Source organism: Danio aesculapii, chromosome 7, assembly GCF_903798145.1.
Source record: "Danio aesculapii chromosome 7, fDanAes4.1, whole genome shotgun sequence".
NCBI lineage: Eukaryota > Metazoa > Chordata > Actinopteri > Cypriniformes > Danionidae > Danio > Danio aesculapii.
Genome location: NC_079441.1, coordinates 40956085 through 40982814, shown reverse-complemented (window position 1 = coordinate 40982814; position 26730 = coordinate 40956085). Strand labels below are relative to the sequence as shown.

General features: G+C 35.3%; 1 protein-coding gene across 1 annotated transcript in view; it reads left to right on the top strand.

Moving 5' to 3' along the window:
* The window catches only part of itfg1 (integrin alpha FG-GAP repeat containing 1), a 221087-nt gene that overhangs the window by 37055 nt on the left and 157302 nt on the right, over positions 1–26730 (top strand). Inside the window, exon 7 of the mRNA XM_056461971.1 lies at positions 3825–3874. Coding sequence (XP_056317946.1) covers positions 3825–3874 — 50 coding nt within the window. The remainder of the gene's footprint in view (positions 1–3824; positions 3875–26730) is intronic.

Genomic DNA, 26730 nt, shown 5'->3' with positions numbered 1-26730 from the left:
TTAATGAGCAAGAGATTTATTTTGATTAGCAAGAGTTTATTTCTGCAGTGGTTTTAATAATAGGATAATTAAAAATGCAATAACTATTATCTAATCATTGTAGCTATTTAGGAATGGTTCTCCAGTCCGATGCTCTCTGTATTAATTTGATACTTCCCAAAATAGCTGGATCAGATATTGTCGGAGTTGGAAAAGTGTAATCCAATCTGATGCCAGTGTTATACCAAAAAAGGCCCCCCTGCCAAACCATGCAGCCTCTCACAGAATTTGCTGTCTGATTACCTATTCTCAAGCACACATCCTAATCTTAACCCTACCCCACACCTAATCCTAACCTATACCAATATCCTGGCAAATGAGATAGTGTTTTTCAGCATTTTACCTATCTTAATACTAAATTCCACACAAAAGGTGTGCTCTACTTTAAGTGGTGCCACACAGATTGACCGGCACACAACCCCAAAACACAGCGAGAGAGACCAAAGATTATGCACTGGAATATACTCCAGAACTGCTCTCAGAATATCCTGATGCAACACACCGGTCACTCTATGCCAGAGCGTATAAGCGAAGCAGAGGACACTCTGCTCAATATTTCACGCTGAGGGCTGTTCCGCTCTCACTCACCGATAAACCAAATCCCTCTCAGATGCCACTTGGACAGAACATTTTTGCAGTTCGTCTAATTGTTTTTCCAAATTATTTAGAAGTTCTTAAAGAAATTTCTGAACTGACCATATCACAGAACGAATTTAACTGAGGCGAATAATTTCCAGTGTGACTTATATCTGATTTCATGAAGATACATTTAGAGCATCGCCAGTTCAATTGACCTAAGCATTCATTAAGTTCTTTAACCATAACATTAAATGAAATGCACCAGGTTTCCTGGGATTGTATTTGTCATTATTTTTCTGTTTGCACCATTGTTGGTTTAGGCTTGTCATGGATAAATAAATATGACACTAAAACTACCAGTAGTGTCCTATCCCTGTCTTAAAGGGGTAGTTCGCCCAAAAATGTTCAAAACCTATGTAAATTCCTTCTGTTGAACACAAAAGAACATATTTTGAAAAAGGCTAATTTCTTGGACCCATTGACTACCATAGTATTTTTTTCTACAAAGGCAAAGTCAAATATCATTGAGAGCGGTGGGGCGATAAATATACTAAACTACTTAACATTAAAGCTGCCATGGATAATTTCCTAATGTATTTCATGATATTTTAAAAATTATTCGAAAACATCACTTTGAATCATATGAACTAATGCAGTATAAGTTTTAAATGATAACTTGTTTCAATAAAAATATAAACATCACATTTCTAACACAGTGGAGTTCAATGCTGACTTGTCAACAGAATCTGCCTTTGCCTTGATTTGCTCACAAAATTCTCTGCATTGTCCGCTATCTGTCAGGTGACAGTATGTACCATGGACTGTAAAAGATATGGACGAAGTGTCCGTGACGTCACCCAAAGGTTTCTGAAGAACACAAAAGAAGCTGCAAGTAGTTGTGGCCAACCCTCATCATTTTGTTTGCGCGTCATCGCACCGATCGGGGGATACCAAACAAGGGCAAAGAGGCGGAGAGTGAGCAGAGCTATAGATGCCTGCTAGCATTTTGCCTAGACAGGCATTTCTTTGGGAATGCTTAATACTTCATTACCTGCGACTCCTTTGTGTTCTGACCACATGTGCTTGGTTGTACACTATATCAGTAAAGTGTTTAGTCTTTTAAAAACACTGTTGTAATGCATTGAGCCACTAAGCATTGTTCTTATGATGTTATTTTACAGGAGGAAAGCGCAAATTACTTCCAAACACTTCAAATATAGTCTGTGTTAGTAAATGCAAGGTTATTAATGAAATCCAGGCATAAAACTGTATGACAACGTTTCAGATGACTGTTCTATAGCCTACAGCTAAGCAATCTGTCAGATTCTGGAGGGCATTACAGCTCTAAAGAACATTATAAATGATCATTTATCTTAAAGCAAATACATTTATAGATATGGTATAATTATAGAATTTCACTCACCTGGGAAATGGAGGCCAGGTGAATGGTTTGTGAGCACAGTTAAGTGCACATGCCATATCATCTGATAATTGTAAGAATTAATTCCAAAAAGCAACTGACTGTGTAAAGCCACATAAAACAAAACAAAAATATGATGTATAAGCCAAGTTCAGCAGCTAATCAGCCGGATTCAGCTGAGGTGAAGTGACAGCGACCAGCGAGACCTAGCTGTCACTCAAGTGGCAACGCCCTTAATTATGCAGACTTACTATAACTTATATAAACTAAATAAATGAGTTTATAAAAAAATCACCCCCTCACACTAATCATGAAGGGTAATAACTATATGAACCAAAATCGTTCTTTGTACCAGGCTGTAAACATCTTTTTTTCTGCTGTAAAGTTGGCCGTTTTAACATTGGGGTCAATAGAAATCTGCTCTATTATGGAGCCAGGCCTAGAAGAATTTTGATGAATTTGCAGTTTCAGTTACTTGCGTATTATCTTCACGAGGGAGAGCGGGAGGTTGCCACTTGGTATGTGCATTTTAAACTAAACAACAGCATTTAAATTGAAACAGTTAATTTCAGTCATCATTTTTGGTAGCTTAACAATAAAACAAACAAATAAAAGGTTACATTAAATTTGAAATGATAATCTCCAAAGCATCCGCATCATTCGCCCCCCTTTTCTCAGATGGCATGACGGGCCAAATCAAAGATTAGCATGGGCCTACTTTGGCTCGTGGACCCAAGTTTGGGCATCTTAGATTTAAAACCACACAATGAATTTAAATTTAAATAAATCTTTTATGCTTCGTTGAGTGTTTATTTATTTATTTTTATTTTTTTGGTTAAATTGTCCCTTTGATAAGTGATTTACTGACTCATTTATTTAGCCATTGGTTTTTGTTTTTCAAAATGGCTGATTTTTCAGTTTCTCTTTTTACTTCACTCACCCTTACACACCTGAAGCATTAACCCCTGTGTATAAAAGCAGTAAGTCTCACAAAAAATAGCACAGTTTCATGTCTCTTCCTCCATCTCCCTAACAACATCCAGGCCTCTAAAATGAAGCCATCACCACACAATAGGAAAGAAGCACATTGACAGCAAGAGAAAATTACACCACTCGTCTACACCAATCAGTGTAATAACTCCATATCGTACTCGAGCAGGAGAATCATGCTTGATAATACATGTGGTGTGTCCTGGTTATTGAGGGAAGCACACACAACAGATGAAACCACACAAGTCATAATGGTGATGTGGGGAACAACATCGATATATCGAACATCTGAAATTGTCCGCATTTCGAAGACACAAACCTGAGTAGGAGCACAGCTTATATCGAGCTCAGGTTCAGTTTCACAGCTGGGCTTGTAGTTAATATGTCAATAAACTGATCTCGTGGGTTATGGTTTCATGTGTGTATTTGATCGTCTTGGGTAAACTGTGCTTTTGTCAGTATTCTTTCAACCAAGGTCTGTTGTTGTGATAAGCTACTTGCAGTTTCCGTATTTCTCAGCTCCCCATTTGTTTGATCAAGGTCTGACAAAGTCTCTTGCTGTGCAAAACTGTGTGGCAGGACTGAATGAGGAGCTGCTGCCAGCAAGATGTTGGTGGACCGTTTCTCTTTTCTGTCTTAGGAATCTATACATTAACCTGTTAAGGATGCCTCTCACACTTAAAGCAGTACTAGCTTACTTAAATCAGAATCACATTAGGCAAGCTAGGAAGTCATTTTGTGGAGTAACTAATGATCCCCTCCTCTCTTTGTCTGTCTTTCTTTCTTTTTTTCACAGATTTGTTCCTCACCACCACATCAAATGAATTCGAGACCTGGATCAATAAGGTAGATTAAAGCATTACTTCCTCTTCTTTAGTCTTTAACACGGGGGTATTAAGAGAATTCCCACTTGTTGGAGTCATTCATTTGTATGAACATTCAAAACATTCAGTTTTGTTTTGTTAAATGCCAAGTATGGTTTTCACGATACTGGAAATCGAGACCAATCGGGACTGAAATTTTAAAAACGTCCATTTCCTGCTAACATTTGAGCACTGTTGAGCACTTTCTTAAACACTGCTGATTTGCCATTGTGTTCATCTGCTTAACAAAAATGACTGTGATTGGCCATGAAGGTCATCAGTTCACAGAACTCACGGCTGCACGGCGCGGCTGTTCAGACTGAAACCATCATGGTGTTAATTTGCTTTTTTAGTGACAGCAGTAAAAAACTGAAGACATATTTGAACTGTTCAAGCTAAAATGTAACATTTATTTTTAAATCTTTTTAATCCACAAAACGTGCAGCTTTTGTCACTGCAGTGTATATTAAAGGGCTTCTGGAAGAACATTTCAAGTACACTACAGTGTACATTGATATTAGTATACTTACTAAATAAAGTATACTTTTATACTTGACCTTTACTTAAGTATACTTCTTTTTCCTAAGGGTGTATTTACTGACTTACTTACTAAGATCAGTCTTGTACAGCCAGAGGGAGTATTACCGCTCTGACAGCCAAGTTGGGTCAAAGCTAGGGATGCTCTGATCAGGATTTTTGCAGCCGATACGGAGTACTGATTGCTTGTCATGGTGATCGGCTGATACTGAGTACGCATTCTAATGCTTCAAGCTTTATAATGTATTAAGCACATTTTCCCTCTAAGTATGAAACATAAGAGAAAATCTTGCCTTGCCTAAGAGAATAAATCAAGGAGGCTGCATACAATACTTTAAACACGTCTCTCATAACCATTTAGGTGTAAACATGTCATGGCCAGAAGCAGCTTTACAGAAAATAATTCATCCTTTCATTTTACTCTGGCTTAGTCCCTTATTTATCAGGGGTCGTCACAGCAGAATGAACCGCCACATAAAATAATATAACACAGATTTAAAAATTGTTATGAAAAATTACAATGCAATTTGGAAACATTGCAAATGATGAAAGAAGAATTCAACATGTCTCAATCAAGAACAAGTTTGGAGCTCAAATTTGATGCATAAAAATTAAAATGCACACCATAAATCTTATACTTCTTGACTAAAAGAAAATAGGCCTATAAACTACTGTTTATAGCAATGAGTGAATTACAAGAGTTTATATTATTAAATATTCATGTTAAAAAATAAAGTTTTATTTATCTAATAGTTCCAGCCAGCTTTTAGTGAACCTGCAATATTGTTAAAACAGAACTTTCAATTGTTATTTATAAAAAGGCCTAAATACATGCAGGACCATTCAAATATTTTTCTCGTCTCTAACTATTGACAGCAGATCCCTCAATGTGAGAGAGGGGGGATTTGCACTCGTGATATCTTAACTGCTCTATTCATTTAACCGAAGAAATGTAATAGAAATGTAATACTGCACCATCACTGTGCCTCTTGCGATCTGTTCTCTTGCTCATTTACTCTCGTAGCCATGATTACCCAGCCTGATCTCACAAGAAAACGTTTGGTCATTTTAGTGGCTAATTCGTATAAATTCGTACGAGTTCAGTCGTTCGAAATTGTACGATTTTAAAAAGGAGGCGTGGCACCTAACCCCACCCCTAAACCCAATCGTCATTGGGGGATGAGCAAATCGTACTAAATTGTACGAATTAGATCGTACAAATTAGCCACTAAATCAAAAAGTTACAAATTGCTGTGAGATTGTGTTGCATTTCCGAGTATTTGAACACATTTTTCAAATTTGCGGGAGACTTGCGGGGCAAACGCTTCACAGCAGCTCAAATCACTGGAAATTCAATGGCTGCACTTGCAACAAAGAGAACAACACTCGCACAAGTAGCGCCAATAGAACTAAACAGAGGTCCCATCGCATCTGTATATATTTTAGCTGCTGTGACACAAGCACATTGATCGCCCCCACACATCATTTACCTGTTTTGTGGCTGCTTGTAGGCTATGCATACGAGAGTGCACGTGCATCTTCGGTCCTGTCAGTGTGGCGCATGCACTCTCATTCCCATACAGCAGAGAGTGGCTATGTAGAACTCCATCATGCGCGATTCAGAGAGCAGAAATTTGTAATCACGCGACCACGTAGAGACAGAAATCACATGCCGTTGTGTAAATAAGATATTACATATGGCTATTTAGCTTGTATATTAAAAGAAGTTGTGATCTGGCGCTATATATAAAATACAATTAACTCGACTTCAAGGGGGCGGGGAAAGCCGTTGGGAGGGCGTGGCGCCCGGCTAATATTATGGTAGGGGAAACACTATATAAATATGTATATACTATATGTATATATGATTTGTAACATTATAGATATATTTCCTGCCACTTTGATTAATGTCTTTTCCATTAAAGGAATACTTCACCCAAAAAAATGAATTACCTCACAATTTACTCTCCTTATGTGGTTTGAAACCTTTATGTTAATTTTTTACACTATTTTAGTGCATACAAATCGTTATCTTTGTTGTTGTTGTTGTTTTATAAAAGAGAAGAAAAAAATTATAAAAATAGGGAAAAAAATAACAAAAAAATTATCATAAGGGGAAAAGAAAAATGGAAACAAGAGTAATAAAAGTGCACAGAAAATTACAGAAAACCAACTGTATGCAGTCATTCAACAATATCAATCATATGTTCAGAAATATTGTCAATGATGAAAGTAAATATTTAAAATTAAACAGTATAAGATAATATTATATTGGATGTTGGAAGCTTATTTGATTTCTAGTGAAGTAGAATATGACGCCTAGCTAATAAATAAAGGCCAAAATATTTGTTATAAATATGTTTAGAATTAAACTGGGACCAAATCTTTGGAACCCCAAAAATGGCTACATCCAGGGATGGGTCTATATTTGCCTGCAACACCTTAGGCGTAATTGTAAAATAACTAATCCAGTAATTGTGTAACATAGGGCACATGAAGAACATATGACTTCAATTACACTGTGGTGCATGACATCTGTCATCAATATTGGGAAAGATTTGAGATGTTTGTGAGAAGGTTGTGATTTGTGAGATGGTCTGGTTTTTGAGAATGAATTCTATGAAATACTTTAAATTGTATCAGGCTAAGGCGAGCACAAATTGTACTAGAACGTATTCTCTGCAGTGCACCAAGCCACCATTCTTCCTCAAAACATAGTCCAAATTCATATTCCCAAGCTTTTTTTAACTTTAGTAAGAGAACAATCATCCGAGCTTAAAAGGTTTCAAACTTGGAATCCACCGATGTGGATTTTTTTTGGCCGATATCAATAACCAATAACTCTTAAGATTTGGAGGCCGATAGCTGATATACTATAGCCGATAAATATTTCAAAATGTTATGTTTCTATACAGTGAACAACTGATTTTATTTTTAAAAATTCATAAGAGTTTTAACTGATTTTAGATTAGCCTACTCAACGCAAAAAAAGCAATATATTCAAAATTCCAAGGTGATTATATGGACCTATATTCATGATTTTACATAAATTAGCATGCCAAAAATAAATGATTTCCTTTTCTTCACTTAGCAAATTAACATGTAACTTGACTGTTGTGTAAAAATTATTGGTTAAATAACAAAATGGCACTTAATTATCAAACAAGTTAAAAATATTTTAAGGAAAATTAAAATGAAAGAACTAATAAGTGAAACCAGCTCAAATGGTCTTAAATAAAATGTTTTACAAAAATGTACATATGTACAAATATGTAATGTCTGAAAAAGCCATTTTGAGAGGTGTTTTGTCAGTTCAGAGCCACTGTACAAGTGAAAAGCTTATTACTGATAGTATTACTTTAGAAAATGTGGCATAAATTTGTCCCATTTGGTGTTTTAGATTCTTATGAACACATGTAGGTGCTGCTTGTCAATCAGACAACACTTCTGTGTTTGTTCTTGCTGTCAATTTTGTGAAAAATGATCGATGAAAGGTTTATGATAAACTGCTGTGAGTTTGAAACTAACTACAGGTGTTGTGTGATGTGCGTGCACATGAAGCGGAGTCAGATTTGTCCTCAAAACTCATATTTTGATTAAACACATGAGCATTGTACACTGATGACTTTATGACAAAAACACAGTGCAGTGGCGGAGGGTTGAGAACCCCTATGCTGGATTCAGTGACTGACGGCCCATCACGTGCACTCGTTATAATCATTATAAATATGCTTATAAAACTGAATACAATTTTACAACATGGCAAGCAATGCGTTGATAAGAACAGATAATCATAGTGGATTACAAACAACCCAATGAGTTGTTTGGCACGTGTGCATTGCTTCTATTATGTTTACACATGTAATTTTGTTCCTAAGGCGATTTAAACCAAATTACACAGTGACAATCTATCAAACATATTCGCAGTGATAAGAAATATGGCTACTTACTGAGTTATTAACGCACAGCAATACCACACATAGAAAGGACAGACTTTGAAGGAGTAAACAATGTACGGAAAGCTCCATTCACTGTTGCCAACTATTTCCAATGATAAGGCGCTAAGCTCTGCCCGAAAAGTCGCTAAAAGTCGTTAGATTACGTCATACGTCAATTTGCATATTACTGACGTTCACGTTCTACCGTTTCTGTTTGTTTAACAGCCTATGGTTAATAAAGGGTTATTTATATTTGCACCATGCTTTATGTATGCATGTCAATTTAACTAAATTTATTGCTGTTTGAATACAGTATATCAATCTAGATGTGTAGTGAGTTTGCAGTAATCTCTCAGATGTAATAAACTCAGACAAGTCCTGAAACTGTCACTGAAATATCTGTGATTGTTAACAAGAAAAGAATAAACGGTCAAATTAAATTGTTAAAATAAAGGAGAAGCAGATCGGTTTGGCTGTACAAGGGAAATACCGTCACACTGCCGGTGCTAAATCATTTGTCGTCGGTACACAGAGGGGTGATCTGCCGTCAAGCTGCAGGTGGGAGAGGCTGCTGTACGAGGACTGGGCCGCCTGTCAGTGCTCTGAGGCGGGGGAGGGGCCGACGGCATCACCTGCAGCTCGTTGAGAACAGTCTATAAAAATCTCCAGTTAACACACAAAAAAGTGGCTAGATTTGTCGCTTGTCGCTTTTTTGAGAATTTGTCGCTAGGGGGGTCTGAAAAGTCGCTAAATCTAGCGACAAAGTCACTAAGTTGGCAACACTGGCTCCATTATAGTGTACTGGACAGGTCTGAACAAGTTCCACCCACGCAGGCAGGCAATTCTGTACAATTATGTAACCTATCGGCTTAAAGATATCGGCCTAATTTTGACATCGTATCGATAACGATAACATTAAAAATAGCATTTATCGGCCGATAACGATATGGCTACTGATATATCATGCATCCCTATTTGAAACCTTTATGAGTTTTTTATCATTGGGTACCATCAACCAGCATTTTTCAAAATGAATGCCAACATTCATTCATTCGTTCATTCATTTTATTTTGGCTTAGTCTCTGCATCAATCAGGGGTTGCCACAGCGGAACGTACCGCCAACTCATCCAGCACGTGTTTCGTGTAGCGGATGCCCCTCCAGCTGCAACCCATCACTGGGAAACATCCACACACATTCATTCACACACTCACAAACTACGGACAGTATAGCTTACCCAATTCACCTATACCTCATGTTTTTGGACTTGTGGGGGAAACCGGAGCACCCGGAGGAAACCAACGCAAACACGGGGAGAACCTTCTTACTGTGACGTGAATGTGCTACCCACTGCACCACTGTGCTGCCCTGCCTTTCAACAGAAGAACGAAACTCAAATCAGTTTTGAACAAGTGAATGTAGAGTAAATGATGAGAGATTTCACCTTTGAGTGAGCAATCGCTTAAATTTATTTGAATCAAAATCTTACACATATACTGTACATAAAGTAAAGGGAAATTTTGGGGATAAGGACATAGAATGGCATCAGGAGCAAAAAAAATAAAAATAAATGTTCTTCCCACAGAGTCATCCACAAGTTCTGACTTCAACATGTTGCTTACAGCACTGACATACAGCGAGCGTAGGTTTTAATGTGCAAGAACACAAAGTCAGAGGTCAACTACAGGAAGGAGAGCTAAGAAAAGAAAAAGTGTGTTGACAGGCAGCAAGATGGATGAAAGACTTAAAGCTAGGAAAACTAGAAAATCAAAGGTGAAAAGTGTAAGAAGTAGAGAGCGAGTTGTATAAAGGAGCATCTGCGCGCAAGGGGGAACTGCAGAAATAGCAGATGATGAATAGTTGAACAATGCGAGCAAGAGAGAGAGAGAGAATTGCAGTGTGCTGCAGTGACCCAAACTGACTGTAAAAGGTCACCTGTGTGTCGTCTTAAAGCACAGTTTTTTTTCCGGAAGCATTTCCCCCTGCCCTCTATTCTTTTCAAACAGAAAGTCCATGGCACTCCAGCACTGATTCTTTAGAGATACAGAGAGAAAGAGAGAGTAAGTCGGGTTAGATCGCCTCTTCTCCTCCCATGGCGCGCCTCATCATTTCATTCTGAGAGCGAGAGGCTGGTGACAGAAGTGCACGGATGGATAAAATGGCGTGCTGTGGTGGAAACACAGAAAAGGAGGAGATAAGTGGGTGGATGATTAAAGAGGGGGAGCGATGGGCAATTGCTAATCACATTTGAGGCAGCAGCCATTTTAGACTCTGCTTAGTTCATTTTCCTTGAAAGAGGCTTAAGGGATCTGAATGAAAAACACAGCTGATTGGTGACTAGTCTTTGATTACTGACTCTTACATGCAAAAACAAACACTTGCGCACGCACACACACACACATACCTGACAGGCAAATGCCTCCCAGTAAAACTGCAGTAATCCTGCCACTATTTACTGTGAGGTTTTTGAGTTAACAGTCTTTGGTCACAGGCCAGTGCCCTCTGCTTCCTGTAGCACTCTCCGTTTTAATTACTTTCCTCTCGCCCTCCTTAAACACTTATTCCCAGCTCTGATTATACACACGTGCGCACACACAGCAAGCTCCGGTGTTTGTTTAAATTGAAAAGCTTCGGCTGTAGTCTGCATGCAAAGTCATTACTGTAATACAAGACACCATCAGTCATTTGAGCAGCAAGACTGAGCAGCCCAAGCAAACAAACAAACAAGACCGAAAATATTAGCCCTGCCATTCTTTAGCATAGTGCGTTATTTATTTTAGTTTTTTTAGTTGGCTCAAGTTGTTTAGTTAGGCTGCCACCCCCACCATTTGGTGAAATCCCTGTGTGTAATGAAAATGAATGCGTCTTCACGCATTCGGTGCTTGTTCGCAAGTCAATCGCTTGTGATCTCAATCATGGCCAACATGCCAAAACTCAGTCTGTGCAGTGCTGCACTTTAGCACACAATATGTTGGTCACACAAGAGCCACACAATCACTCCACAGTCTACGTTTACAATCTAGAGCTCAGTCAGGCCGACTTTAAGTGCTCGTTTAATGTATGTACTATGTTTTTCTCTTCTTTTTAATTCTTTTATAACACATTTTATCAGCTTTTATTTTATTTTATTTCTATTTTTACCATTTCTATTATTTGTTTTTATTTCTCTTATACTTGTTTCTTTTATTCCTGTTTATGTAAAGCACTTTGAATTGCCACTGTGTATGAAATGTGCTATATAAATAAACTTGCTTTGCCTTGCCTTGCCTATGTATGAACATACAGTATGAGAGTTCAGTTCTTCTTTTATGTCATATCAGACAGCAGAGCATCATAAAATAAAATATTCTTTTTAGAATGATTGAACAAAATTATTTTATTATTTGTATTATTCTTAGCAGTGTCCTTTTAACACGGTCTATGTATTTACTATGGTAATAACAACAAATTATACATAATTATGTGCAACTAACCTTAGACCTTTTTATTTTAATGGGATTGAAGCTTGCTAAATAATCATGAAGATAAATGGGCAGAGTTTAGAAAAGAAATGTGTAGCAAATTATGTATTGTTGTGCAGCGCAGTTTGGAAACAGCATGCAAATAAAACCTAATACAGAAAAAGCAGTTAATGATTTATTGATAACACTTTATAATTACACACTATGAAACATCTATTAAGCAATAGCAAATGGTTAATTCATTATCTGATAAGCATTAACTCTAGATTAATAGATGTTAGTAAGCAGTTTATAAATACAGATACAAATGTTGGATTCATTTATAATGTGTTTAATGATTGTATTTTCATATTTTATTACTTATTAATTTTTTATTACTAAATTCAGTATTGCATTATTTACAAACCAGTTGTATTTAAGAGTAGTTGGGGGCTTTTAGAATCATTCAGAATGATTAAGTAAATGATTAATAAACTATTAAAGTAAATGATTAATAAACTATTCAAATAAACATTTCAAATTAAATAAAAAATTGTTTTATTATTCAGACAGTAATAGGTGATTTGTATGTTAAGAAATTCTTTATTAACTCAACTTCATCCAATTTTGAGACCTTATTTAAGTGAGGACTATTACGCTTCGTAAATCCCTTATAAAAGACAATTAAAGGCTCAGTATCAAATGAAAAATACATATTTGCAGTCTTATTTAAAAAATAAAATTACTGTAAGCTTTTAACATTGCTGAATAACAGGATTGTCAAAATACAATTAGAAATGAATATAATTGAATACAATTAGATAAAACAACAACAATATAATAATTTTACAATATATTATGAGACAACATTTCAAAGATATTTAACGAAGTTTAAACTGTACAGTAGAAGATGGCAAAAATGCATTTTTTATTTGATTCAGTTTCATTTGTGTATCTTAAAATAAATAGAAATTAATAAAGTCCTGTATGTTCTTTTTCCTGTTTAGAAAATAACTGAGCATTTAATTTTCACTTATAAGGGATTTATAAACAGTCTTCACTTTAGATTAGATCACAAAACTGGATGAAGTTAAGTTAATAAAGCATTTATTAACATACAAATTAACTATTAGTGTATGCCTAAATAATAAGATATATGCACTATTATTATCAAATAACTAGTTTGCAAATAATGTAATAAGTAATAAAAAATAATCATTAACAAAGTATTAAAATACAGTCATTACGCACATTATAAATGTGCAAATAAGTCAAGATTGCAGCATTTGTATCTGCAGTTATAAACTGCTTTCTAACATCTGTTAATGTAGAGTCAATGCTTAACAAATAATGGATTAAATATTTGCTAATGCTAAAAAAATGGTTCATAGTGTGTAGTTATTATAGTGTTACCGATTAATTTGCTGCTTTGAGCTCATTTAAGGATACAAGGATTGACATAACATGGCAGGCCATGTTCTCTCTTGTTTATATTTATGCATCATTAATACATACATTTGTATGTTTACATACAATAGGTGACAGTTTAATATGACCATTACCACCGCATGTGATGCTGCGGCGGAACTAAGTGAATAAGAATATTTTTTAGGTGTAACAGCAGTTTGTGACTATGCCCCCAGGCTACTGTAAATACCCTGCTACTTGTAAATGAAAATGAAATAACAAAACAAAGCTTTCAATTTCCTTCATTTATCAGTAAACACTTGTTAACAAACTTTTTATCATTGTAAACTTGTTTAAAGTGCAACGAGGATTCATTTGAGAAATTAAAACTAAATGTATACTAAATGCATATTAAATGTTTTGTTTCCCTGTATACCATGCCTCATGAAAGCCTAGCTAAGATTGTCATATTTCTGCTTCTTGCTTGATTGTGCATAATCATTTGTAATACTGGCCTGGTAATAATTTTAAACCAAATTTTAGAAATGTAAAATCTAAAAAACACATGCAAAGATTGGACTTTTGTGATCTCCAATCTGATACTCTGGGTTTTTTTCAAGTGGTCCATTGTGCAGTCAAAATCAGTGACAAAAGCTGCCCCAAAACTGTAATAATCTTTATTATTTTGTTTGTGATTTGTATTGTTATACAATGTGTGTGACCGCAATGTAATGTAATTTTTGTTGTTTTGATCGAACTTTCTTTTCTAAGAGTGTAGGGATAGTTAATTACTCTACCTTAGCCTTTAAGAGAAGTTTTATATTAATATAAAGTATATAATGTTTTAATGTATGTGATCAGTCAGGAAACTAAATTAAAATAAATCCAGGGCTAGAAGAGCTGAAATATTTTTGTGCTTTAAAGAATAATTAAGTGCAATAATTCTAATGAAATATAAAAAGATGATATAAAAATATTTTTAAAAAAAGCAAGTCATTTTTGATCATTACTATAAAAAATAATTGAATGTTAGTTTGCCATTATTAGCTGTAATATATGCCTGTGTTCTACAATATAATTGGTATTATATTAATATAATATAAACAATATATTGAAAATACTATAATGAGACTGTGGGAGGCTGAGATATTCTGTCCTTCTCTATTCATACACTCTAAGGTTTTCTTTCTCTGGGATTTAACATGGTAATGCCAGAGCAGCAAGAGCCTTTTTAGTTGAAAAACAATTAATTACATCTATTCACTCCATAAATCTCTTAAAATGCGTAGCGCCTATTATAGCAAAATGCTTTCTGTTTGCTAATGATCGTCAAACTGCGAAGTTCAGCATTTAGTAAGCGTTAGCAAAACGCCTCAGTCCAACAGCCCTCAGAAAATGTTACGGCACATCCTCCTTTATAGCCTTTACAATTCCAATAGTGCTGCCTGGCTGTTTTTAACTGCCTGTAGGGAAGATCAGAATGACTGTACAACATTTCCTGTCTGGAGCATAATGTGAATTCAGGCCCTGACCAACCAGAACTTGAAAAGAATATGAAAATATTTGTTCATGATTTTAAATCACTCAAGTGAGTTGATATATTATTGGAGGATGCAGGATTTTGTAGAGTGATGGGATGGAGATGGTCTGCGTCAACAGAATGTTTAAAATTCTAATAGCATGTACAGTTGAAGTCAGAATTATTAGCTCCCTGAATGGTTATTTATTTCTCAATTTATGTTTATCGGAGAGAAGATTTTTTTCAACACATTTCAAAACATAATAGTGTTAATAACTCATTTCTAATAACTGATTTATTTTATCTTTGCCATGATGTCAGTACATAATATTTGACTAGATATTTTTCAAGACACTTCTATACAGCTTAAAGTGACATTTAAATGCTTAAGTAGGTTAATTAGGTTAACTAAGCAGGCTAGGCTAATTAGGCACATTATTGTATAACGATGGTTTGTAGACTATCAAAAAAAAAAAAAATAGCTTAAAGGGGCTAATAATTTTGACCTTAAAATGGTTCATAAAAAATGTAAAACTGCTTTCATTCTAGCCAAAATAAAACAAATAAGACTTTCTCCAGAAGAAAAAAATATTATCAGACATACTGTGAAAAGTTTCTTGCTCTGTTAAACATCGTTTGGAAAATATTTAAAAAAGGAAAAAAATCAAAGGAGGGCTAATAATTCTGACTTCAACTGTATGTTTTATTCTTTCTTCTGTGAAGCAAGAAGAGGTTTTGAGCTACTGAACTGTATCTGTTTCATAAACAACACTGGCCTAACTCACTTTCATTTTATGGACATACAAAAAAGGTTTCAACTAAATAAATCTTTAAAATATATTCAGTTTAAAAAGAATAATTAAACACTTCAAGTCATAAACAAAAAATGCCTTCATTATGGAGTGCTTTAAGGACCTGAAAGTTTTGTAGACAAATTGTTCTCAACATCAACAGTTTATTGGACTTAAAACAAACAGATTTACAGATGGTTTTGACATCTGATATGGTTACCTTTTACATTTAGTCATTCAGTAGATGTTTTATCAAATGCAACCTACAAATGAGAATAAAAGAAGCACTTCAGATAAACGGACAGCAGTAATATATAGATGCCATGAAAGGTTTAGTTAGTTTAGCTAGTGTTTTTTTTTTATTTTTGTTCTTTTTTTTTTTTTTTTTGCCTGACATAATTGATTTTAAATTAAGTTTCCATCATAAAAGTACTGTATCTTATGCTTTTGCATTCATGCATTTTAAATTGCATTTCATTGCATTTTAAACTGACAACACAGAAATGTCAGCAGGGTCAAACACTGAATTACAGCATCAAGCAAAAGCGTGACTGGTTCATGTCATTGCTTTGCTCTTATATTCACTCAAACCTTTCCAGATATTACAGTATGGATGTTTAGATTCTTGCTCAAGTGTCATTTTTATTGGTGTGTAATGGCATCTGGATATGTAATCGCTTGCAGTTGTAGTTAAAAAATGTTCTAAGAATCAATACCCCCCCCTCTCTAGTTTTTAATTGCATGAGTAAACAACAGAATTTGTTTCCCATTTATCCCATTATTTACTCACCCTTAAGGCATCACAAGGTATTACTTTCTTGTTTCAGTTGAATGCAGTTCTTTTGAAAGTTATTTGGAAAACTATATTTAGCTTTTGCTGCTCTACGATGGCACAATGCCATTGTTCAAAAAAAGTCAAATAACGTGCATTAATGCGTAATAACAGTACCACATATGGTTCCAGGGGTGAATCTAGGTCTTCTTTAGTGAATCCAGACTATATCTGGATTCAGTGCACAAATTAAATATCCATATTTAAAACTTTAGAAACCACGTTGTGTAACTTCCAATGAGCATTGGATGTCGTTGTGTTCTCCTTTTAAGGGGCATTTTTGATGCATTTAGCACCACCAGCTGGACCGTTCACTGGAAGTTACATAAATAGTTTGTAAAGTTTCAAATATGGATATTTTTCTTATGAAATGTATGGATTTGCTACAGGAGAACTTTATTTACCTCCCAAAGCCTTATGGGTCACTTTTTTATTGTGGATGGATGTGTTTTATTGAACCTATTTTTAAACTTCTGATAAAAATAAAACTGTTGCCCCTTGCCATTGTTTTTGGCTGCCAAAGCTAAATATGATTTTATAAATAACTTTGACTGGATTAGACTGAACAAAGAATATCATATACACCCATGATGCCTTGAGGGTGAGTAAATCATGGGATAATTAAAATTTTTGGATAAACTAACCCTTTTAAGGACACCAGCAGTATGTCTATACAGTATATACAGTACATTACTTTAGGAGTTTCCTCCTAAAACCAATTCACAAAGCTATTAAGACAAACTTTTAGTAATGGAAAGTTGTCCGTATGAAATAAAAAATTGCAAAGTGTATTTTGCTAACACACATTATTATTATTTAGGTAAAATATTCAACCATCCAAGATAATCGACCGGGAAAAAAAAGTTTGTTTTGGTAATCTTCAATGTCTGACAGTTTGCTTCTGCATTTAAAGTGGTGGTCTTTCTCTGATGATGTCAGTTTGATGGCTTCAGCCACAATATTCTTACCTCTTACGTTTAGTTTGCTATGAGGGAATGATAGATTAGTTTAAAACTTTATTAATCCTCTCAGGAAAATTCATTTTGACGTGTGGTGCTTCACATGTAACATAACTTGAAATCAACTTCTGGTTCACGTGGACGTTCAAGAGTAAGAGTTTTAAGAGATGTGCGGGTTAACCTTGTTGCTATGAATGATGTCCATATGCTCTCTGACTCACTAATATAAATGGGATTATAATGAGATTTTGGCAATTACAATGAAACGTTGAAAACTTTTATTTAAATAATATGATTACAATTATAATTGCAGCAAGCATACTCGTACTAACACACAGTAGGTGGCATTTGCAGATTTTAACTGAAAAATAGAGGCATAATTTTTCACACCTAATTGCCTTATTGGCGTTCTGACCTAAGTGCGCATGTGCTTATGAGGGTGGCAGTATGGGAATATATATGACATTTATACAGTGATTTGGGGGATGTGAATAAATACATCATTGCCAACTGAGGCAATGACCCGTACTCAGCTGCCCAGCTTGTGCTATTACCATCCTCATCTTCAGTGGTAAAGGACAGGTGCATAAATGGAAAATCCTGTAGACTCATTCGGTGACAAATAAGTTCACACAGCTGAATAATATCCGTGACATCCTGAAGTTTTCACTTCTCTCTGAATCGCTGGACTCTGTTAGCACAACTCGCTCCCATCAGTCTTTGCGTTTTACCCTCATTCAGATTGTGACAGCTGTGCAGCGAAACCCAGCTGAAGTGGTATTGCTGTCACATTTCTATAAAAGCCTAGAATACGGCAGTGCAAAAATGTTTCGCGTTAGATTTTAATAAATTAAAACTGTAGCCGGTGAGACACCTACACTTTGTGTTGTCATTTGTGCTGTACAGTGAGGTATGTGAATAATTGCAGTAAAAACCATCAGACAATTCTTAGGGAATAATATAAATTGATATTTAGGGCTGCTCGATTATGGGAAAAATCATAATCACGATTATTTTGATCATAGTTGTAATCACGATTATTCAAAATGATTAAAGTCAAGTTGAAGTCTAAGTTATTCACCCTCCTGTAAATTTTTTTTTATAACTATTTCCCAAATGATGTTTAACATGTTTCCCAAGTGATGTTTTCACAGTATGTCTGATAATATTTTTTCTTCTGGACAGTCTGATTTGTTTTATTTTGGCTAGAATAAAAGCAGGTTTAAATATTTTAACCTATCTTAAGGTCAATATTATTAGCCCCCAAAGAAATCTATATTTTTTTGATTGTCTGCAGAAGAAACTACTGTTATACAATGACTTGCCTAATTAACCTACTTAAGCCTTTAAATGTGACTTTAAGCTAAATATGAGTATCTTGAAAAATATGTAGTCAAATATTATTTACTGTCATCATGGCAAATATAAAAGAAATCAGTTATTAGAAATGAGTTATTAAAACTATTATGTTTAGAAATGTGTTGAAAAAAAATCTTCTTTCAGTTGAACAGAAATTGGGAGGAAAAATAAAGAGTCGCTAATAATTCTGACTTCAACTGTATATATATACAGCTATTTTCCTCCCTGTAAATAAGGAAAATACTGTAAGAATAAAAATATGAAGCAAACAGTGCTTTAAGCATCTTTACTGTAAAATAAAAACTTTAATTATAGCAACAAAAGTCTTTTAGTCAAGAGCAGTGAGTGATTTTTGTCCTTTTGTTGTTCGATTAATATTGATAAAAACCGCAGCAGGATTATTGCGCGCTGTCACTTTAAGAGCAGTACGGTTCTGATTTATGGTTTAATTTTCATGTCTTTTGATTCTCAACTCGTTTGTTTATTACATAAATGAGGGTTAGTATGAATAATCACTAAACACCACGTTTTGACAAATTTTTCATGTATTTACCCATTAAAGCGCTCACATTAAGATGACTTTAGATGTTTGTGCTCTGCTCGTCTCTGAGGCTGAGCGCGCACACACACACACACAACAGCATGCGCTCTTTCACGCTTTTAAAAACATAAATGATTTAAATGTACATCAATGAATGATGCGCTACCTGTGCTGCAAAAGTTACATTACAGTACATGCTTTTAGTAATTTTGATGTGAAACTGAGCTTTGCTGAGCAACAAATCTGTACAACTGAAAAGGGGGCGGTTTATGATGCAATAATCGTTTTATCTTGATTAATATTTTTTCATAATCATTAGAAGGCAAAATTAAAATCGAAACTGAATTACGATTAATTGCACAGCCTTATTGATATTCATTATCTGTAAATATTTCTACAATTTTTACATTTCGAGACAGAAGGCAACAGCCATTTTTGTATGGTTTGTTATTTTGTCTTATAGTGACTTAATCTGACATTTCACAGATTTAGGAGCTAGTTTTCATTTTCATCCTAATTTTAGGATTGACACTGAATTTATTTTTAAGATTTTCTGTTAAACCGTTAAGTTAAGAGCTACTTTTATCCTTACAACGTTTTGTGAATGCTGGCCCTGATCAAAATTAAAAGCAGAAGTTCTTAGAAATAGAAATTAAATTTTGTATCTGATATTAATTTCTTAAAACCGAAACATCAGTAAATGCAATGTCTCTAAAGACACTCCCTCCTTAAGACCATTGATTCCATCAAGTAATTCTCCGGCAATACACCTTTACTCACAACCCCCTGAGGGCAACATGCCGCTGTTACAGCCCCTTCCTATTAACATCAGTGTTCAATCAATCCAATGAGACGGACCCTGTGACTCAACACGGCCTCATTCTACTCTGAGAAGATTAGGGTGAGCAAGTCAAGTCGCCATTATCTTTACATAAGCCACAATCACATTACAGTTGAGCTGCCTCCCGCAATCATACACCAATCGATATTACACAAGACCGCCAGATGCATGCCTGCAGTTTGAGAGCAAAGGCTCAAGGGAGTTTTCAATGGAGATAGATAAACACTGTCCACACAGAAGGAAGGAGGCACTTGAGTTTTGCTCTTCGTGAGAATTATGAACAAATCCCTCAGGCCGCATAAAACAGCTTCGTTTATCAAGTGGGACAACCACTGCAAGAAGACAAATAATGCACGTAATCCATTGTGGAACCAAATTTAGCAGTCTTTTTTATAGAAGTACATTCGGATTGATTAAAAAACGCAATATATGTTATGTTTTAAACAAATAAATGTGTCACGGCAGACCTCATTGTTTCAGTTGACCTAGATGATGTTTTTAAATAACCTAGTGCTTTTAAGAAGTACTGTTACAGGCAAGATTCGCAGATGCTCTCGTTTTGGTATGTTTCTATATTTTTCTCCTATTCCCCTCTGTAATTGTGAGCTAAAGCAGTATGTGTCATCACACATAATGAGACCAATTACCGCTCTGCCATCTTGGTTTTTTGAAAGACTTTGAAAGCTGACAGAAACACTGCATCTGGCCAAGCTGAAGTGATTAGACCGAGGTGTTTTGTGCTGACGGAGCCTCAGATGGTTCTGGAGGTAATGAAGCGATTTATGGTCAGTTACAGGTTGGTGATGGTGGAGGAGGGAGAGTTCTCATGTAGTGCTGGAGAAAACTGACCGGGGAAAATGAGCTGTTGTGGGTCAGCTTGCTCTTAAAAACATTTAATACACTTTGATGAGCTTACATAGTTATCACATCCTATCTGTAATATATGCAATACTTGCAGCAGTGTTGGGGATCCAAATGCAGCGTCTTTATTTACAAGAGTAGTCAGTCAGGCAGTGATCAATCTCATGAGCAAACAGGTACATACAGGGTAATCCAAAAGACGAGTCCAGCAAAAATCAATAAACAAAGCAAGGGTCTGGAAACACGGCACGGAAAAACAAGGCAAAGAAAGGAAATGCTTCGTAATGCTACAGGATAACAAGATTAAGCAATGTAAATGAGAAAGTGAAGTGTATATATAGTCTATGTAATGAATGAAAACAAGCTACAGCTGTGTGTGTGTGTGTGTGTGTGTGTGTGTCTGTGTGTGTGTGTGTGTGTGTGTGTGAGAGTGTTCAGATTATTGTCAGCTGTTGCAAGAGTTGATGCGTTCAAAGAGTTCTGGGAGTTGTAGTTCTGAAGGAATACCGGAATAAATCTCCAATGTTGATAACACTGCTGGTGATCATGACACTCTAACAGTAATAGTGTTTTGAATTGTTTGTATATTTAATTGTTTCTTTCAGACAAACACATTTTATCCTTGCTCTTCCATGCTGAATAACGGTGTTTGGTAGTGGCCCTTTTTTGAAGCTACCGCATGTCTTATGAAGTAAATCAGTTTGTTTTTGAAACAAAAATATCATAATAAAACATATAATATTTTAATCCCATTTTAATTTTTGTCATGAAACAGCGTCATTATTAATTTTTTAGGGCTATGATGCTCCAGTTAGTACCTTGGTTTTGGGGTCAAAGTTTGATACGTGTTCAGTACAACTGAAATATTATTATTATTATTATTATTATTATTATAACCTTTATTTTATCAAGAGCGTCCTGGCCAAGATTATGCCGTACAGTGGTCCCTCACTATAACGCGGTTCATATTTTGCAGTCTCACAGTTTCGCAGATTTTTTTCGTGCAGTTTGACATGCCTTTTTTTTATCTTTGGTTTCATTCTATAATACTGTACTTAAGGGAAGGTTTTGAACTTGAAAATGAGGTGTTTTAAAACATCTACGTATGACAATTGTAAAAAATAAAGCTGACGACTTAGCTGATTTTACCTATTGCGTGTTATTTTTAGATCGTAACTCCCGCAAATAACAAGGGACAACAGTATACTGTACAGTTCACATGGATTTAACGAACAAAATATAAATAAAATAAAATAACAGCTAACATCATTAATCCATCAAACCACACATACAATGACAGTTAAAACTAGTCAAAACATCTACAAGCTGAAGTTTCAAGTTCCAAATCATTTCAAACCTTTTAAAAGGTATGTAGTCGAACCAACTCTTTAAACTGCAACTTTGTTTGCATCTTATTCCATGCAAGAGCTGCTTGAATGAGCAGAAATCTCCTGTGCTTGTTTTTTTTTTCTCTCTTTATTTTGGACAGGCAGAAGTGTTTTATCACATTCAGCTACAGAACTCAAAAGCTTATTGTAATGCAAAAGTACAAAATAAATAGAATAATAAATTATAAAACCTCATAATTTGGAACTGTGGATTAAACTTTCATAGGTTAAGCCCAGCCTTCTCATAAAACAACAGAAAAATGGTAATATTGCATACTGTCGGTTTAGTAAACTTTAAAACTAAAATCTCTTTTAATAAAAATGCTAGCAATGTGTCCATCCAAGAGTTGCACACTTCCTTTGGCATAACAATGGCAATATGGCGGAACCATTTCAGAGTGCTGCATCTCATGTTTTCAGATGGAAATATGTGTTCTTTGTGAATGGCTGCCAAGTTGTTGCACTGCTCGGGTTTTTTCTGCCTAACTCCAGTGACAGCACATCTAGACTGACTGTATTTACTGTAAGAGTGCATGAACCATATCGTGAGGGTTCTGGAATTTTTATTGACCTCACCTACACCTACAGTGGTACAATTTAAATTTGTTGTTATAATGACATTAAATTTAATTGAATATTAATTATGCTGTTATGAATGTATTTAACAGAGTGTTACATCCTTTTAGATGCTAATATTAAAGTAAGGCTTTTTTGACATAACATATAATAGTTTAGTGTGTGCCTGACCAATGGATGGAGAAAGAAACAACTGAAAACCAAATATCCCTGCAATTGATTATTTATTGCCCATACTTCCAGTAAAAACAAGTGAAAATATATTGTAGAGTGAAAGAGAAAAATATTTACAAAAAATAATAAATGATAATTTACCTGTTGGAGAGCAGGTAGATAGAGGTGCATAAGTATAACAAAACACTCTATCTGTATTAAACAAACTAAACTACTGTAAATATCAAAAGAAAAGCATGAAAAGAAACATCTTCAATGTACCAAACGTCTTAACTAAACTATAGATAAAAAACAAAACACACACAAAACAGCACACTCTCCTGAACCTAATGAAATTATACAAAAATGAATCTGAGTGTTGTATGTATATCATGCTTCTACACCCTTTCCGGAGTATTACTCAAACAGGTATCAGTTAACTGAACAAGTTCACACGCAAACACATTGCAATTTGCAATCTCAAAAGATTTTAGACAAGAGCAAACCAAACTAGTCCTTGCAAGAGAGACGTTTCTCACAGAGACCCACAGAAAGAGTGAGAACGAAAGTGTGAGATAGAGAAAAGGAGAGACAGAGAAAGAGATCGCCGTTGCAGTTTGGGCCGGCTTTTTAAACGCTACTCCACCCAGCGATTGGTGGTGGGAGCCCAGCATCAGCGGCCAACATCATCAGCATGAAATGCGGATCCTCCAATGCCGTTCATACCTGTAACACACGCATAAAATGACATACCCACATACAAACAAATGCGCACACGTAACCCCAAAGTATGTTCTGCAGGCGTGACGTTTTTAATGAGAATATTTCATGACTAATTCATTTGTTCCACTGAAAAAAGGTGAAAGCGACAATTATAATGGCCTCTTGACAATCATGTTAATGACAGATTTATGACAAGCTATGCTGTGTCGATAATGTCAAGTTGTCAAATTTAAAATGACATAACTGAGCTAATGACATGCATATAATCTCCTTCAAATTTATGACAAGTCATGTTATCATAAAAAAAAAGATGTCTTGACAGTCTTATGAACACCCCCTTCAAAACGAATGTATTACCATGCTTTGTTAATGGTCTGAGGATAATAGTCAGGCTGGTCAAAGTTGATAGTAAAGCAACAGTAACTCAAGTAGCCACATGTTATAACCAATGCATGCAGAAAAGCAGAACGCACAACATGTCAAGCCTTGAAGCTAATGAGCTACTGCAGCAGAAGAAGAGCACACCGGTGACACTCCTGTCAGCTAAGAACAACAAACTAAGGCTACAATTTTACAGACTATAGTTCTCCTGGTCTAATGAGTCTCAATTTCTGCTGCAATATGAGGATAGTAAGGTCAGAATTTGGTGTAAACAACGTGAAAGCATGAATCCATCCTGCCTTGTGTTAATGATTCAGGCTACCAGTGGTATATTGGTGTCGAGGGAATTACCTTGGCACACTTAGGGCCTCTTGGTGCCGTTTGAGTGCTGTTTAAATGGCACAGTCTACCTGAGTTATGTTGATGAAAATATCCACCCATTTATGACTGTAATGTGGCTACTTCGTGCAAGAAAATGTGCCATGAAGAAAACCTCAAATCATCTCTGTTGATCTCGTTCAAATAGCACTCGTCTGGGAAATGGTGGGCATAGTGTGAATGGGGCTTTGCATCATGAATGTGTAGTCATCATCCATAAGGAAGGTTTTCAGCGCCTTATTGAACAGTATGCCAAGAATATTCGTTCTGAAGGTATTAAGGGATCCTTGGATTTTTTTAAATGAATAATGTCACCAAGTTTTAAGTTATAAACTAAAAACATGAGCTGTTTTGTCATATTTTAGGCTTATGAAGAACAGTACATGTTAATCCAGGGAAATAAAATACAAAGCATTACTACTACAACAACAACAATACATTATCAAACGTTTTGTGAGTTTAGTGGCTAATTCGTTGGAATTCAGTCGTACAAAATGACGATTTCAAAAAGGAGCTATACTGTTCTCATAAACATCCTGTGTATACATCAACATTAAGTTTATCTCTCCGTCATTAACTTCACAAACATGGAATGTCCTTTTTCACACTGTTATAAGGGCTGAGTAAAACTATAAATAGGTAGAAAATAAACAATATAATTTTACATTCACATTTAGGCATGGGCCAGTATAAGATTCTGACTTTGATATGGTATGATAACCTTGGTTAAAAATTTCACGGTTTTGTGGTATTGTGATTACTGCTCTAAAATATATTATTTTTAAATGTCTGGTCACAAATGTTTAAATGTCCCTTTTGATCACAATATATTTTATTTTGCTAAACGTTTAAGGTATTTTGGAAACAGTAAACACGTCAACACTTTTTACTCTTTTCACAGTATCCCACAAATCAAGATACTGTTATCCTAAAAAACTAAAAAGTAAATAAAATATCTTAAATATACCTTAGGAACGGTATAGCATAATTTTGATTGTTTTGAAACCTTGACTTTTCCAAACTGCGGTATAACTTGAAAACAGTTATCGTCTCGTGCCTATTCACAATGAGGACATAACAAAAATGTTTCTTGCAAATATCTCAAATATCTTGTAATCTAGTTCTTTTCTGCTTTTAAAATAACATGAAAATAAAATATCAGGCAATAAAGGTGATCAGTATACAGTGACGCTGGTTCCGATACGGTCCAGTGAGAATTACATTTACAATGTACTCAAATAATACAAATTACAAAAAACTCCTAAATTAACCTTTTATAGTTGAAGTATTATGAACAATAACACATACAGACGAAGCTACAGATGTGTATTGATTCACTGATCTCCAACTCAGCAATCGAACAGCCGCATGCAGTGTTGCCAACTATTTCCATTGAAAAGTAGCTAAAGCCGCCTGAAAAGTAGTTAAATGTTGCCAGATGACATCACACACTAATTTGCATATTCGTGACGCCATCACGTAGTATCTGACAAGCGTAAGCCCGTCATGTCTCTACTCTCTGAGGCGCCGTGTATTATATTATATTAAAACATTATATCCAGATGCAGAATAAATAGGTTCTTATTAACATATTACTTTGCGTGATGACGTCATTGCGTAATCGCAACTCAAAACTACATCTTTATGTAGCATACGGAATAATTAATGTTTTCTCAAATTGACTGGCCATCTTAACAAAAACGATATTTGAATCATGTCCATTTAGATTTGTATGAAAAATATATTTGACTATTTGTAAAATACAAACACTTTTTGATAAGAATGTTTTATTTTTAAATATAACACTGATCATGAACAGTTACATTCTTTTAAACAATCACAGCTTGTGTACTTACCCCTTTTAACTTGTGAAATAAACACATTTGTGAAAGTGACAACAATTATAGCACTATTAGAATTTATTGCTACCTAAATTACCACCAAATATACATGTTAACAAATATCAGTAAATTAACAGTTATGATAAAATAATGTGTGTGTGTGTGTGTGTGTGTGTGTGTGTGTGTGTGTGTGTGTGTGTGTGTGTGTGTGTGTGTGCGTGTGTGCGTGTGTGTGTGTGTGTGTGTGTGTGTGTGTGTGTGTGTGTGTGCGCGCGCGTGTGTGTGTGTGTGTGTGTGTGTGTGTGTGTGTGTGTGTGTGTGTGTGTGTGTGTGTGTTTGAGTGAAGCCTGCAGCCACTGCTCTTTTGAGTCACTT